General features: G+C 38.3%; 1 protein-coding gene across 2 annotated transcripts in view; it reads left to right on the forward strand.

Moving 5' to 3' along the window:
• LOC109857401 (cAMP-responsive element-binding protein-like 2) overlaps positions 1 to 11,897 on the forward strand; it is a 24,550-nt gene that overhangs the window by 8,286 nt on the left and 4,367 nt on the right. For both annotated transcript variants that reach the window (XM_020433669.1, XM_020433670.1), the window contains exon 2: positions 8,890 to 8,983. In XM_020433669.1, the coding sequence (XP_020289258.1) occupies positions 8,890 to 8,983 (94 nt within the window). The remainder of the gene's footprint in view (positions 1 to 8,889; positions 8,984 to 11,897) is intronic.

Below are 11,897 nucleotides of genomic sequence, written 5' to 3' on the forward strand. Positions count from 1 at the left end.
CTCTCTCTCTCTCTCTCTCTCTCTCTCTTTTCCTCTCTCTTTTCCTCTCTCTTCCTCTCTCTTCCTCTTTCTCTCTCTTTCTCTCTCTCTTTCTCTCTTTCTCTTTCTCTCTTTCTCTCTCTCTTTTTCTCTCTTTCTCTGTGCCTCCTGCTCCCTTCCGGTTACGCTAGTCGGGACGAACAATGACCTGGAAAAGCTCAAGAAAGCTTTAAGCCGCGACTGTAAAGCCCGAAGACCAGAGCTCTTCGTAGCTTTGTCGCTCGCAATTTCAAATGGAATAGAAAAACGAGAGAACATAATATCAGAAAAATAAGCTGTAAAACTCTATCACAATAAATAAAAAAATCTCGAATAACTATATCTTTATGAAAAGTGAGACTTGATCGCGTGTATATCTGTTGAAAAATCCATATTTTACAACCAACTGTTGTAAATTCATATAATTGTTTTCTCTTGCAAATTTTTAAAAGCGCGAGCGTTCAATTTTGCAAAACAAAACATTTGTAAATTTTAGATCGTTGTCGCCGACAACGCTTCAGTTTTCTCGTCGAAGGTCAAAATTCACTTTTTGCTGCTGCAAATCTAACGGAAAGTTTAACACTTGTTTCGGATGCCGATCATTAAAAAAAATCTTACGATAGCGCACATGAGCGGAAAAAAAAAAAAAAAAAATACTAAATACAAAAATGTGCGAGAATTCAACGTGCGACAAAAATAATCCTCTATTCGCGTCACATGTACAAGCGTCGTTGCATCGTTCCGGGGAAAATTGTATATGTGTGCGGCGCCGCGTTGCCATGAGCGAAACCGACCGTGGATTGTGCAACCATCGAATGGAGGTAATAATAAGGTCGTGGACACGGTGAATCCGTTAACTCTCTCGCGCACCGCGTATATTCATCGCTCTTTATTGTTGCGAGTGACGCGCCGGACGTCGCAGAAAAAGAGAAAAGTATATATTCAGCGCCGCGTATTGTGCGCGCGGATCTTAATGAAAACTCTTACGTACACCGTAGGTAAACTTCACTAACTTACATGAGCGAAAAAAATTTTATTACTTGATTTACGCACAAATTCACGTTTGAATCAAATCTTTGAAGTTTTACATCCGCGTACATTCAAATCGAGGAGAAAAAAATATTCTTACAATTGTCCTTTTATTCGCAATAAGTTTACGTGTTTTTTTTTTTTGCACGGCTTGGATTGCATCGTCACTGATTTCCAGTAAAACTATCCGTCATCGACAGAATCAATCGGTAGATTTTTTTATTGATTGATTGATTTTACTTTCTACTTGAGAGAATGTATGTCGCAATTATGAGAAAAAAATTTTTTTTCTTCAAGTTTTCGAGGTCAAAAGATTTTTCCTAGGCAACGATAAATTAACGAGTAATTATAAAAGTTTTTTTCCGACGCAAAATTCCCGTCGTAAATCATTCGATGCAAAATAAGAATTCAAGACGAAAGAGTTAAAGCGCGAAAAAGTAGTGGGCAGGTAGACGGCTTTTACTTCGCGACCGCACAACGGCAAAGCGTTTCCTATCCCTCACTTACGGTCTACTTTGTTCCATTTCGGTCCACTTTAGTCCAATTTGTCTAACGTCCATTTTCCGCCAAGCGCCGTCTTAAACAAGGCAGAAAAAAAAAAAAAAAAAAAAAAAAAAACAAGCAATGTGAGGCCGAAAGCTCTTTATAATACACACTTGAAAGAGGGTCGCTTTAAGAAATCGCGGAAGTAATTTGGTTAATAATGAAAATTAATTGCGAGCACGCGCGCGCGTACTTCGTCGAAATTCGAGAGTATCATGTATAACTTGAAAAAAAAGGGCGGCGTGTCGCGAGCTGCGCACGTTGATCGTAATTAAAGAGTTTTCTCTCGAAAAGCGATCACCTGAGACTCCTCATTTGGTGGAAGCGCGAAGTAGGAATGCGGTCTAATGAATAGCCTTTGCTCGGGGGTTTTAAATTACTGGCAACTGCAAAGAAGAGAGAGCGCGCCCGCGCCCGCGCGCGAGCCAGCGTCGTTAGTTTGATTTTGCTACGTAATATAATCTACCGGCGCTCTTTTCGTTATTAATTATCGTGTAAATCCGCGCGGCAGGCGCATATTTCCCGTCCCAATTTTATACGTCTACTACTATATTCAAACTTGGATCGTAAATTTAATCTTTTTTTTTTTTTTTTCTTTTTTTCTTCTTCAATGTTTGATTTCTCAAAGGAGAGATAATGTAATAATTCCGACCAAGTGCGCGAATTTATATACAGGGTGTCCCAACAGAATTGCCGTACAATCTCTCGTAGGCAGGTAGAAGGAGTAAAACTGAGTCGAAAAGTCCTGAACTATTTTTTTCTATTATTTATAATAAAGGAGTAATTATTGAGTAAATCAGGCCAATCAGCGCAGATCTTTAGCCAGGCGCACGTCGGTGAGCCGCGCGCCTGGTGTGTGTGTGAGTGCTCACTGACGCGTGCCTGGCTAAAGGTCTGCGCTGATTGGCCTGATTTACTCAATAATTACTTCTTTATTATAAATATTATTATAAATAATAGAAAAAAATGGTTCAGGACTTTTCGACTCAGTTTTACTCCTTCTACCTGCCTACGAGAGATTGTACGTCAATTCTGGGACACCCTGTATATATATATATATATATATATATATAAAGGAATAATGTAAAGGAATAACGTAATTCACTCTGTGTTCTCTGTGAATTTGCATGATAGAAGCGTTGGAAATTTAATACCAAAATTGCATTCGGTGTAGATAGCCCTTTACGCGTTTCGTTCTCAGTCTCTTCTCCAGAAAAGGTGTGTGCTCCAACATTCACGAAACCGTGTCGCTTGTAACTTACCTTTCCCAGCGATCATATGCGATATCTAACCTCTTCTTGCGGAGCAACAACGTATCGCAATAAGTATCGAGAACATTCGCTAAGTAGAACGCGTTAAAGGTTGTTCCCGTTGAAAAATTGCGCGCGCCGTCTTGATTAAAGTTAAAGCGCAAAGTTCTCGAGTTCTGGAGTAACCTTTTACGGAGAGGACGCCCCTTTTGACACGAAAATTTATCTTTTTTACATACACTTTGGAGGGCGCGCGAGAGTTGGATACGAGTGCGGAAAATGTACCCATAAAAGATAATGACATTTTACTTCGCTGCTTTTACGGCAAATACGTTTTTTCTAGACGGTTTGGCTGCCGCGTAGCAAAAAAAAAGTATCTCTACGCTACCTATGTGTCTGAAAGCGGCGTGAAAGCGTTACAAGCGCGGGAAGGGCTTGTTGCAAGGGCGGCTGTGCAAAGGAGGCACTGCCGCTTCCCCTTTTGTCGCTGTGAATCGTGGTTCGATTCATGGGAAACAGAATATTCTCCGAAAAGAAGTATCACGCTGAAAGAACGCGTAATCTAATCTTGAAAAAAGTGAAAACAAAAACCTGACGGCGAGAGAGTGCGCGTATCTTCTTCTCTCGATGAGACGAAAGAGATGTTTTTGCACGCGCACGTACTTGCGGAGACAGACGCCGGAGTAGTTTCAGCTGGTTAATGTTTCCGTAGACCGCGCGAAAAATGATGGCAGAATACGCCGATAACGCGCTAACAGATTTTTTTTTTCTCATGCAAATGCAAATTAAAAGAGATTAAAACAGATATTGCTTTTCCGGAAAGTTCCATCGACGGTAGGACCGTGTCCAATTTTTCCGTAACGTCGTCAAGTAATCGAGTTTCAGATAACTGAAATTACTTTTTAAACGAAAAACACCGCTGCTTCTCGTACGCGCTGATAACAATAAAAAACGTCGAAATACACACACACACACACACAAACACACACATATATATATATTAAATACGTTCGCGTGACCAGATCTTACAACGTTTCGATTTTTTACATTTTTTACATCGCGACCGAAGCTGACGGTCAAAATTACAAAATGTCATGAAAATGGCGTCAGATGGTACAAGTGGCCAAGAGCATCATAATATGTCGTAATACGTGAGTCAGCTTGTTCACACACATGAACAAGAGAGAGCTATCTCTTCGAGAGATTTATTGCACATAGAGTCCCATTTTATGAGAGTGGCTTAACGATCGTTCGCATATACTATACATCACGAACTTATCACCTAAGATCGCGTATGTTACAGCAAAAACATACTTAATTCAGTGACCATGAAAATCTGTTTTTTTATAGAGATATAATATACAAGACAAGTTTATGATAAACGCGCGTTATTAAAACTTTGCGTATATCGCGCGCGCATATATACACGGGAGACCGGAGCTAGTTGTCACACTAGATTAGTTATCACACAGCTAACATCTCTAGCTTATTAAATGCAGAAACATATTTTTCTTTACAATGTAGATCGCTACTATCGTGCTAGTCACGTGTAACCCTTTTTTTTTTTTTTTTATGTTAAAAACGGCGTGTGATATTTACAGACACTTTTGTAAAATTGGACATGGCAAGTAAATTTGTTAATCTCTAGTTTTTAGTTGTTTCATTTTAATTGTTTTTAAAAATTTCCGATCGCGCAACTTTATTTTTAGATAATTTTTCCTACATTTATTTAACACTTAATCATTACAACATAGTTTATAAATATATTATTGTTTATTAAAAATAAACGTTTGGGAAATATTGATTCAAATGAGATTAGTTATTAATTCACATTACGAGTACGCGCGTGAAAGTAATCGTGTTACCTCAAACAAGTACATTTTTAAAAGTTATATTTTTTTATAATAAATTATAATTTTTTTTTATAATAAAGTATCATCGATATTCAAAAAACTTACTTAATGTGAGCGTCTATAAAAATCACTTATAAAATTTTATATATATACATAAATACATAGTTATTAATATTTTATAAGTAGTTATATAAGTTACTTGATATATAATTTTATTTCGTTAATATAAAAAAACAGAAATTACTTAATAATTCTTAAAACTAATTCCAAGTATGGGAGTATGTAAGTTGGCAAATTTGTACGATTGTGTTTAGCACTAAATAATTTTTTTTATTATTAATATTTATATAATGTATATAAAATTATTTTTTTCTTATAGCTAAAGAATGTGATTAATTATACATCCAATATTACTTAATATTGGATGTATAATTAATTGGATGTATAATTATTGCGTATTTTGTTTTTTGAAATTATTTATTTTCAAAATTTCACTTTGTGTGACGTTACCCGATCTTCTTCAGTATAAACAATTTGTCAAAAATACATTTGTCAACAGTTTTATTTACATGAAATAAATCTCAAAAACATTACAGTATCGATTTTATACATGTGTGTTTTGAAAAAAAAAAAAATATGTACATATATATATCATCGGTGCTCGACTTCGGATTATTTATTAGTGTAACTAGTCAATCATTTTGCATGCCGTTGCTAAATATGCAAATTTAGCTCTACCGGATGTTACTATTATTCTTGTTTAATAGTTTAGTTATTTCGCGTTTTTAAACGCGCACAAATAAATATATAATATATATGTGTGTACAACATCGGAAGACATTATCATTCTGTCATTTGTATGTGATTATACATATGAGAAAAGAAAAAAAAAACACGTATAATTGAATGCTCGTTATACGCGACGCCGATAATCATCGCATCGCTACGTATGGAAATGTTCCGATATACAAGATATTATCTAGCACGTTTCGCATTTAGCACATTTATTTTATTGCACGCGCGCCTCGCATTTGCGCTCGCATGTCCCGCGACGATGTATGTACACGTAAAATACTTTCGCATAGCGATGGTCGTGAACGATTGTGTCAAAAATTTTCTCGACAAAGAAGAGTTTATTTCTTCAACGATATCTCGATCTGAGATTGTTGAGAGGTTGTCGTCACGCACGTCGAAAAAGAAAGCGGAATTTGGAGTTATACGTGCGTGTTTGCGCTAGGATGTGCAAGGTGTCATTTGGTAGAGAGAAAGAAGGTAGACGGAAATGTCGGTGTCAGATAGCGGGGATGTTTGACGTATTCCGAAAGAAGTCTATAGCCAAGTCGATCGTCTTGGTTTCGTGACCCCGATTTCGCGAGGTCGTTTAGAAACACGATGTTGTATCGTTTGTTGCAAAGTACCGTGGTTCTTACACATATATCAAACTTATTCGCGTTCGACTTATCTAGCGTAATAAAATAAGCAGCGAAACCTCGAAGCTCATTATATTGTATTGAACCAACCGCTGTTACAATTACGCGATGAATTTTTTACAAATCTTTGAAAAATCAGTAAAACGTCTAACGGAAGTAACTTTGTTATTTGGCGTTTTGGATTTCTATCGGAAATAGAAATAAAAAAAAAAACTTGGTTAACAAAGAAAAATCCGTTGTGCCAAACTAGAAACTCAATATTTTCGAAATATATATCGCGAAAGATATTACATTCATTAGCGCGATGTTTACACATACTCGCGGTTACATTGTGATACGTAAAATAAAAATAAAAAAAAAAATAATAATAATTACCGCGAGCAACTTTCTATGTTTGTGTACGTACGCACTGCATTCTCGATTTGTCCAGGCTGTGTTGCTTAATTCTCCCTCGCGAGTTTTTGCGCTCGAAGTTATGAAGTATTTTTCCACTTGCGAAAAATCAGTTTCAATTATCTTCCGCAAAAATGTGGAAAGGAAAAAGAGATGACGGAAACAGGAAGAGGGAGAGAAAGAAAGAAAGAGATAGAGAGAGAGAGAGAGAGGTGGTGACTGACAAGAGAGTGATTAGGACCGAGATAGGGTAAAGAAGCCGGAAGTGGTTTCTAGGAGAGAAATGGGATTCCAGGAGATTTAATATCAGATAAGATTGAGAGAGAAACGACTCGGAGGTCGGAGCGCGGTAAACAGGAGCGGTTCTAAAACGGGGCAGAGAATTTGTATTTTGTCACCTTTGAACGCGTATGCATACCTGAAAGCCGGCGGTCACGCAACAACTCATGCTCGAGAGATGTGTAAATTTTAACGGCACGACGGCTATGTCGGCAAGATCGGCAAGATCCGTTCTGACTTACCCCCCCGTGGTGGTTTTCCCGCTTCTATTTTCAAGACCGCGAAATTGTTCCACCGTCTGATAATTGTCTCGTCGCGTTGAGATTTGTCTGTAATAAGGAACGCGTGTTTTTCTCAACGCGGAACGCGAACCAAAAAAATATAAAACAGAAAAGCAAAACGCCGCCTATGTACGTATATATATTTTCACGTATTTTTGTGAAAAAAAAAATATATATGTATATACATGTATATATATGTATATACATATATATGTAATATATATATATATATATAATGTTACAGAGAATAGATAATGTAATACGTTTTGTGAAATTGTATTATATGAAATATGTTACATATATATGTAATATATATAAATATATATATATATGTATATACATTATATATGTATATACACATAGACGGCGGTTTGCTTTTCCGNATGTTACATATATATATATATGTAATACGTTACATATATATATATTATATGTAATATGTTACATATATATGTAATATATATAAATATATATATATATGTATATACATTATATATGTATATACACATAGACGGCGGTTTGCTTTTCCGTTCGGAAAAGGTCTGTGCGCGCGCTTGCAGAATAAATGTAAACTCTAATATTAATTTCGGGATCACAAAAACTTGTGGAAATATCTTCTCGTAAATTTTTGATTACTATAGAAAAACTGGAAAGTAAAAATAAAAATGAAGAAAATTTGTAGCAAAAATTAGCTAGCTCTGAAAAAAAATCGCAAAAAGTCTTTGACGCGAAGTCGCGCCTCTCTTCTCATCTCTTTTGTTGAATTTTATTTGACAGATTACGACACTGTAAAAAGGTCCGTAAAGAACGATCGTGTGCGACGAGAGCGCGTTTCATCGCGGGCCTCGTTTGACCGCGGATATTAAACGATACTCATGTTGCACTTTTGTGTGAGCCGCGGAGAAGAGAGGAGAGTGGGAGAGAGAGACGATATCATCGTTCACAACGGGACCGCGATTGCAGCATCCCCTTTTGCGTTTTACGATCGACTACGAAGAAGACAGCGGTTTCATCCCCGAAGCTTTTCACAACCAAGGCTTTCTCTCTCTCTCTCTCTTTCTCTCTCCCCCTTTCTCTGCCGCGCGGCTCAGCTTCTCCGCTCTTTGCGACACAATGAGCTTTTGTTTCCATTGAAAACGAGATACCGCCGCCCGTGTCTCGCTCAAGATATTAATCGGAGTGAAACTCCGACGCGGATCAAGCGAGCATTACGGCGAGTGTGCGTGCGTGCGTGCGTGCGTGTGTGCGCGCGCGAGCATACTACACGTGGAAGAGAGTCTCGCAGAGCCTGATTGAATCGTAAATTACCTTGCGGCGAATTATTCATGGCGCGGCGCTTTCGTTTCGGTAGGGCGGCGCGTAATAATCCGGCCGCGCGCACGTTTTGCAACGCGTCAATTTTTAATGCCGCTCTCGGCTTTGCGCGCAAGATTTGTCACCGTCGCGCGCGCGGCGGCGGTTTGTGCGGTGGTTGCAGCGCGTAAATATACTCTCTTACGGTGCGATCATTAATTATGGAACGCCTCTTGGTGGGATTATTTATTGGCATCTCCATGTAGTTGGTGAAGCCGATCAGGCCAAAATGGATTGGTTTTGGCGAAATGGCGCGATGTATCTTTTTCCTCCGTGTCGCTGTAATATCGCGAAATTTATACATATATATATATATATATATATATTCGGAGAGAAGGGAGAAAATGATGCACGCGCGACAATAACGTACAAGAAAATATATGATAATTTGCTCATAGCTATTAATATCTACTTACTTAAGTTTTCCCGATAATTGTTCGTCTTGTCGTTTTATTTGCAGGAGGGATCTCGCGGTGATCGGAAAGAGGGGGGCAAGAGGGGACGCAAGCCTGGAAGGAAGGCGGCGGACAAGGCGGACATGAAAGCTAAGCTCGGTAAGTGCAACAAGTTCACCGCAATTCGTTCGAATTAATTTGTTATTTTTTTGAAATCTATCGATATAAAAAGAAATTTATAAATAACAATGTAATATTGTAATTTAAGATTTATTGTGTTAATTACACAAGTTTGCATCCGCGGTTTATGCGTACGTATTTAATTTATTTATTAAAATCAAAACATTTATCGTTAATTTTAATAATTGGATAATATTTAAATTATTGTTAAAAATAAAAGAATGGAGAATTTGTGTTATTTTTTATTGTGAAATTTTCCACCGAGATATATGATTGAACGATAAAGCGACTATAACCAAATCGATCTGTGATTATCTTGGTCAGATAGTAATTGCCAACATTTGGGTATTAATTAATATTTTATCGCAAATTTATACAATAGATTATATCATTATTATCATAGATTACTTAATAATCACAGATTAATCACTGATTTGATTACATTTTTGTTTCATCCATTATTCTATGTATCTATCAATAGATTTATACGAACAAATACGTATATTATATATATAATCAACTTGAATTTAATTTATGTTAATTGCAATTTCAAAGTTTCAATGGTTTTGTAAACATAAAGATTTTTGTCGAGCGAAAAATTTTATTTTCCACGAGAAAGTGTTATTATGTTCGTGACGATTCTGAAAAATTCACGCGTTGTAAACAAAATTATTATTTAATTGGCGCTGGGAAAAAGTTCGGACTTAAGAAAATGATTCTACAAGTCGCTCGCTGTTTTATTTTGCCGACTATAACTTTCTTATCTATATAATACTTTTAACACACGTCTCGACTCGAGTCAACGCGTTTCTGAAATCCAAGGTGCGAAAACTCGCATCAAAACGAAAAGATAACGCGCGATATCACGACACAATGGAACCAACATGACCGGCAGATATCGGCCATTCGGCTCGTTGCGCTAGCTTCGCCGTGATGTGTTGTACTCTTTTCTCTTCTCTTTTCTCTCTCTCCTCTCTCTTTCAACACTACCGCGTCTCTTGATTAAAGTGTTTGATAGCTGGCGACACACAGTAGCGCGCGGTTGTTCCCGCGAGAACGCGTATCCGCTGATTGCGCAACTGCCGTTTCGCGTCGCTTGTTCGCTCGGTCGTGTCCGAAAGCGCGAGTCTATGTTGCGAACGTTTATCTCTTTCGCAAATGAATATTTATATCCGGTCCGCCAACCGCGCATGGCGACGGGGCTCCTCGATACACCAACGAACGAGGAGGATTATCCGGCCACGGCGACGCTGCACGATGTTCGGCTATTTTGCAATTCTACCGTTTTGCCGCCACGAAGAGTTTGAGAGACCAATGCAAAGGCGAGAAAGGAAAAGCGGAATGAGGAGGAGAGAAACTAACTTGCTCTGTTGCTGCTGCTGCTGCTGTTGCTAACGTTTTGCCATGGCTGTTGCACCGACCAACAGCGAGTAATTTCACAGAGTTATTTCCGGAACATGCGCATGGCCCTCTCATTCGGGAAACTTGATAATCGCGTCTCGCGGTTAGTTTTTTTTTTTTCTTTTTCTTTCTTTCTTTTATCTCTTTCGACCGCAATGCGGTCTGTTTTGTAGAAATCAGGTTGTTCAATCTGTGAAAGATGTTCCAAAATTTATCTGATTTCTTACTTGACAATTTGCGTTCAATATTGTTGCAGAGAGAATATTGTGTGTGTGAAATTTATGAATATATATATATTTTTTTTAGTATCGAGAATAAAACTTCACACTCAATAAAACTTCACAACATATAGTCCCGATATTACTTTTTTTTTTAATAGATACAGCTATTGAATATTTTAAAAGTGAATTGGTTGCTATTTTTTTTTATTTTTTTTATTGCTGTATATTTTTGAAAGTTGTTTTTCTTTTGTGTTATTGTGCAAAAGTTATTAAAAAGTTTTTTTTTTTTTAATCTCTGTTTGATTCTCTCCAACAGGCTGGGGTTTTTTGCTGAATGGTTTGCATACGTTAAAAGTTGCAGCTATCGTATTTTTCTAACTTGTCCTCTATCCATCCGCGTTGGAAGTGCATCCGGTAGATTCGCGGCAACCGGGCGGAAATTGCGCGTGAGTCTTTTCTGGTGCCGTTCTTGGGTTGCGCGCAAACGAACGCGAACGAACGAACTCGAGGGTTCCATTTTACTCTCCCGGCACGGGAAACGGGGCTTTATTTAAACCCGCTCGGGGGGGTTCACCTCGATTCGGTCCAGATGTCGGCCGTCGCAACGAGATCCCAAATGGAGCCGCAAATTGACTGTGCGAGAACGCTTAATTTCCGCGCTGCTATCGATTTCCCAGGCGAAACGCCGATCGCGCGTCAGCTTCAATAGACGTCGACGAATCTTTTTCCGATAGAATTCACGACGCCGCCGCCGCCGCCGATCGCCGCTGCTCTGCGAACCGCGAGAATTCTTCGCCAGGCCATATCCACCGCGCTCCACGCGGTTCGCCTTAAAAGTCTGCGATAAAACGAGCGACATTTATTGCTGCGTAAAAAGGCCCGGTGATTTTTTGGCGAGCCACGAACGACGTCACGTTTGCCAAGCCTCCGTCATAAGAGACATTTGTTATACTTTGGCGCACATGTGCTTTCCAAAAAAAAAGACACATTTGTTTCTTCAAAATCTAATTTCATATACCCGAGTCGAAATTTAAACCCTACTTTGCAGGAAATTTCTCGGACGTATAGCAGCGTCAAAGTAGGATCTACTTTCTCTCTTATCCGAGTCGAAATTTAGCGTCTACATTGAACCTCAATTTTTGAAAAAAGGAAATTTCGGACGTATAGCAGCGTCAAAGCATCTACTTTTTTTCTTACTCCTACTTTGAGCCTATCAGAGCCTGCGATGCGCAGTCTGATCTGAGAATTGAACGCTACTTTAAAACTTTAGC

Source organism: Pseudomyrmex gracilis, unplaced genomic scaffold (assembly GCF_002006095.1).
Source record: "Pseudomyrmex gracilis isolate BER0280 unplaced genomic scaffold, ASM200609v1 scaffold_157, whole genome shotgun sequence".
Lineage (NCBI taxonomy): Eukaryota > Metazoa > Arthropoda > Insecta > Hymenoptera > Formicidae > Pseudomyrmex > Pseudomyrmex gracilis.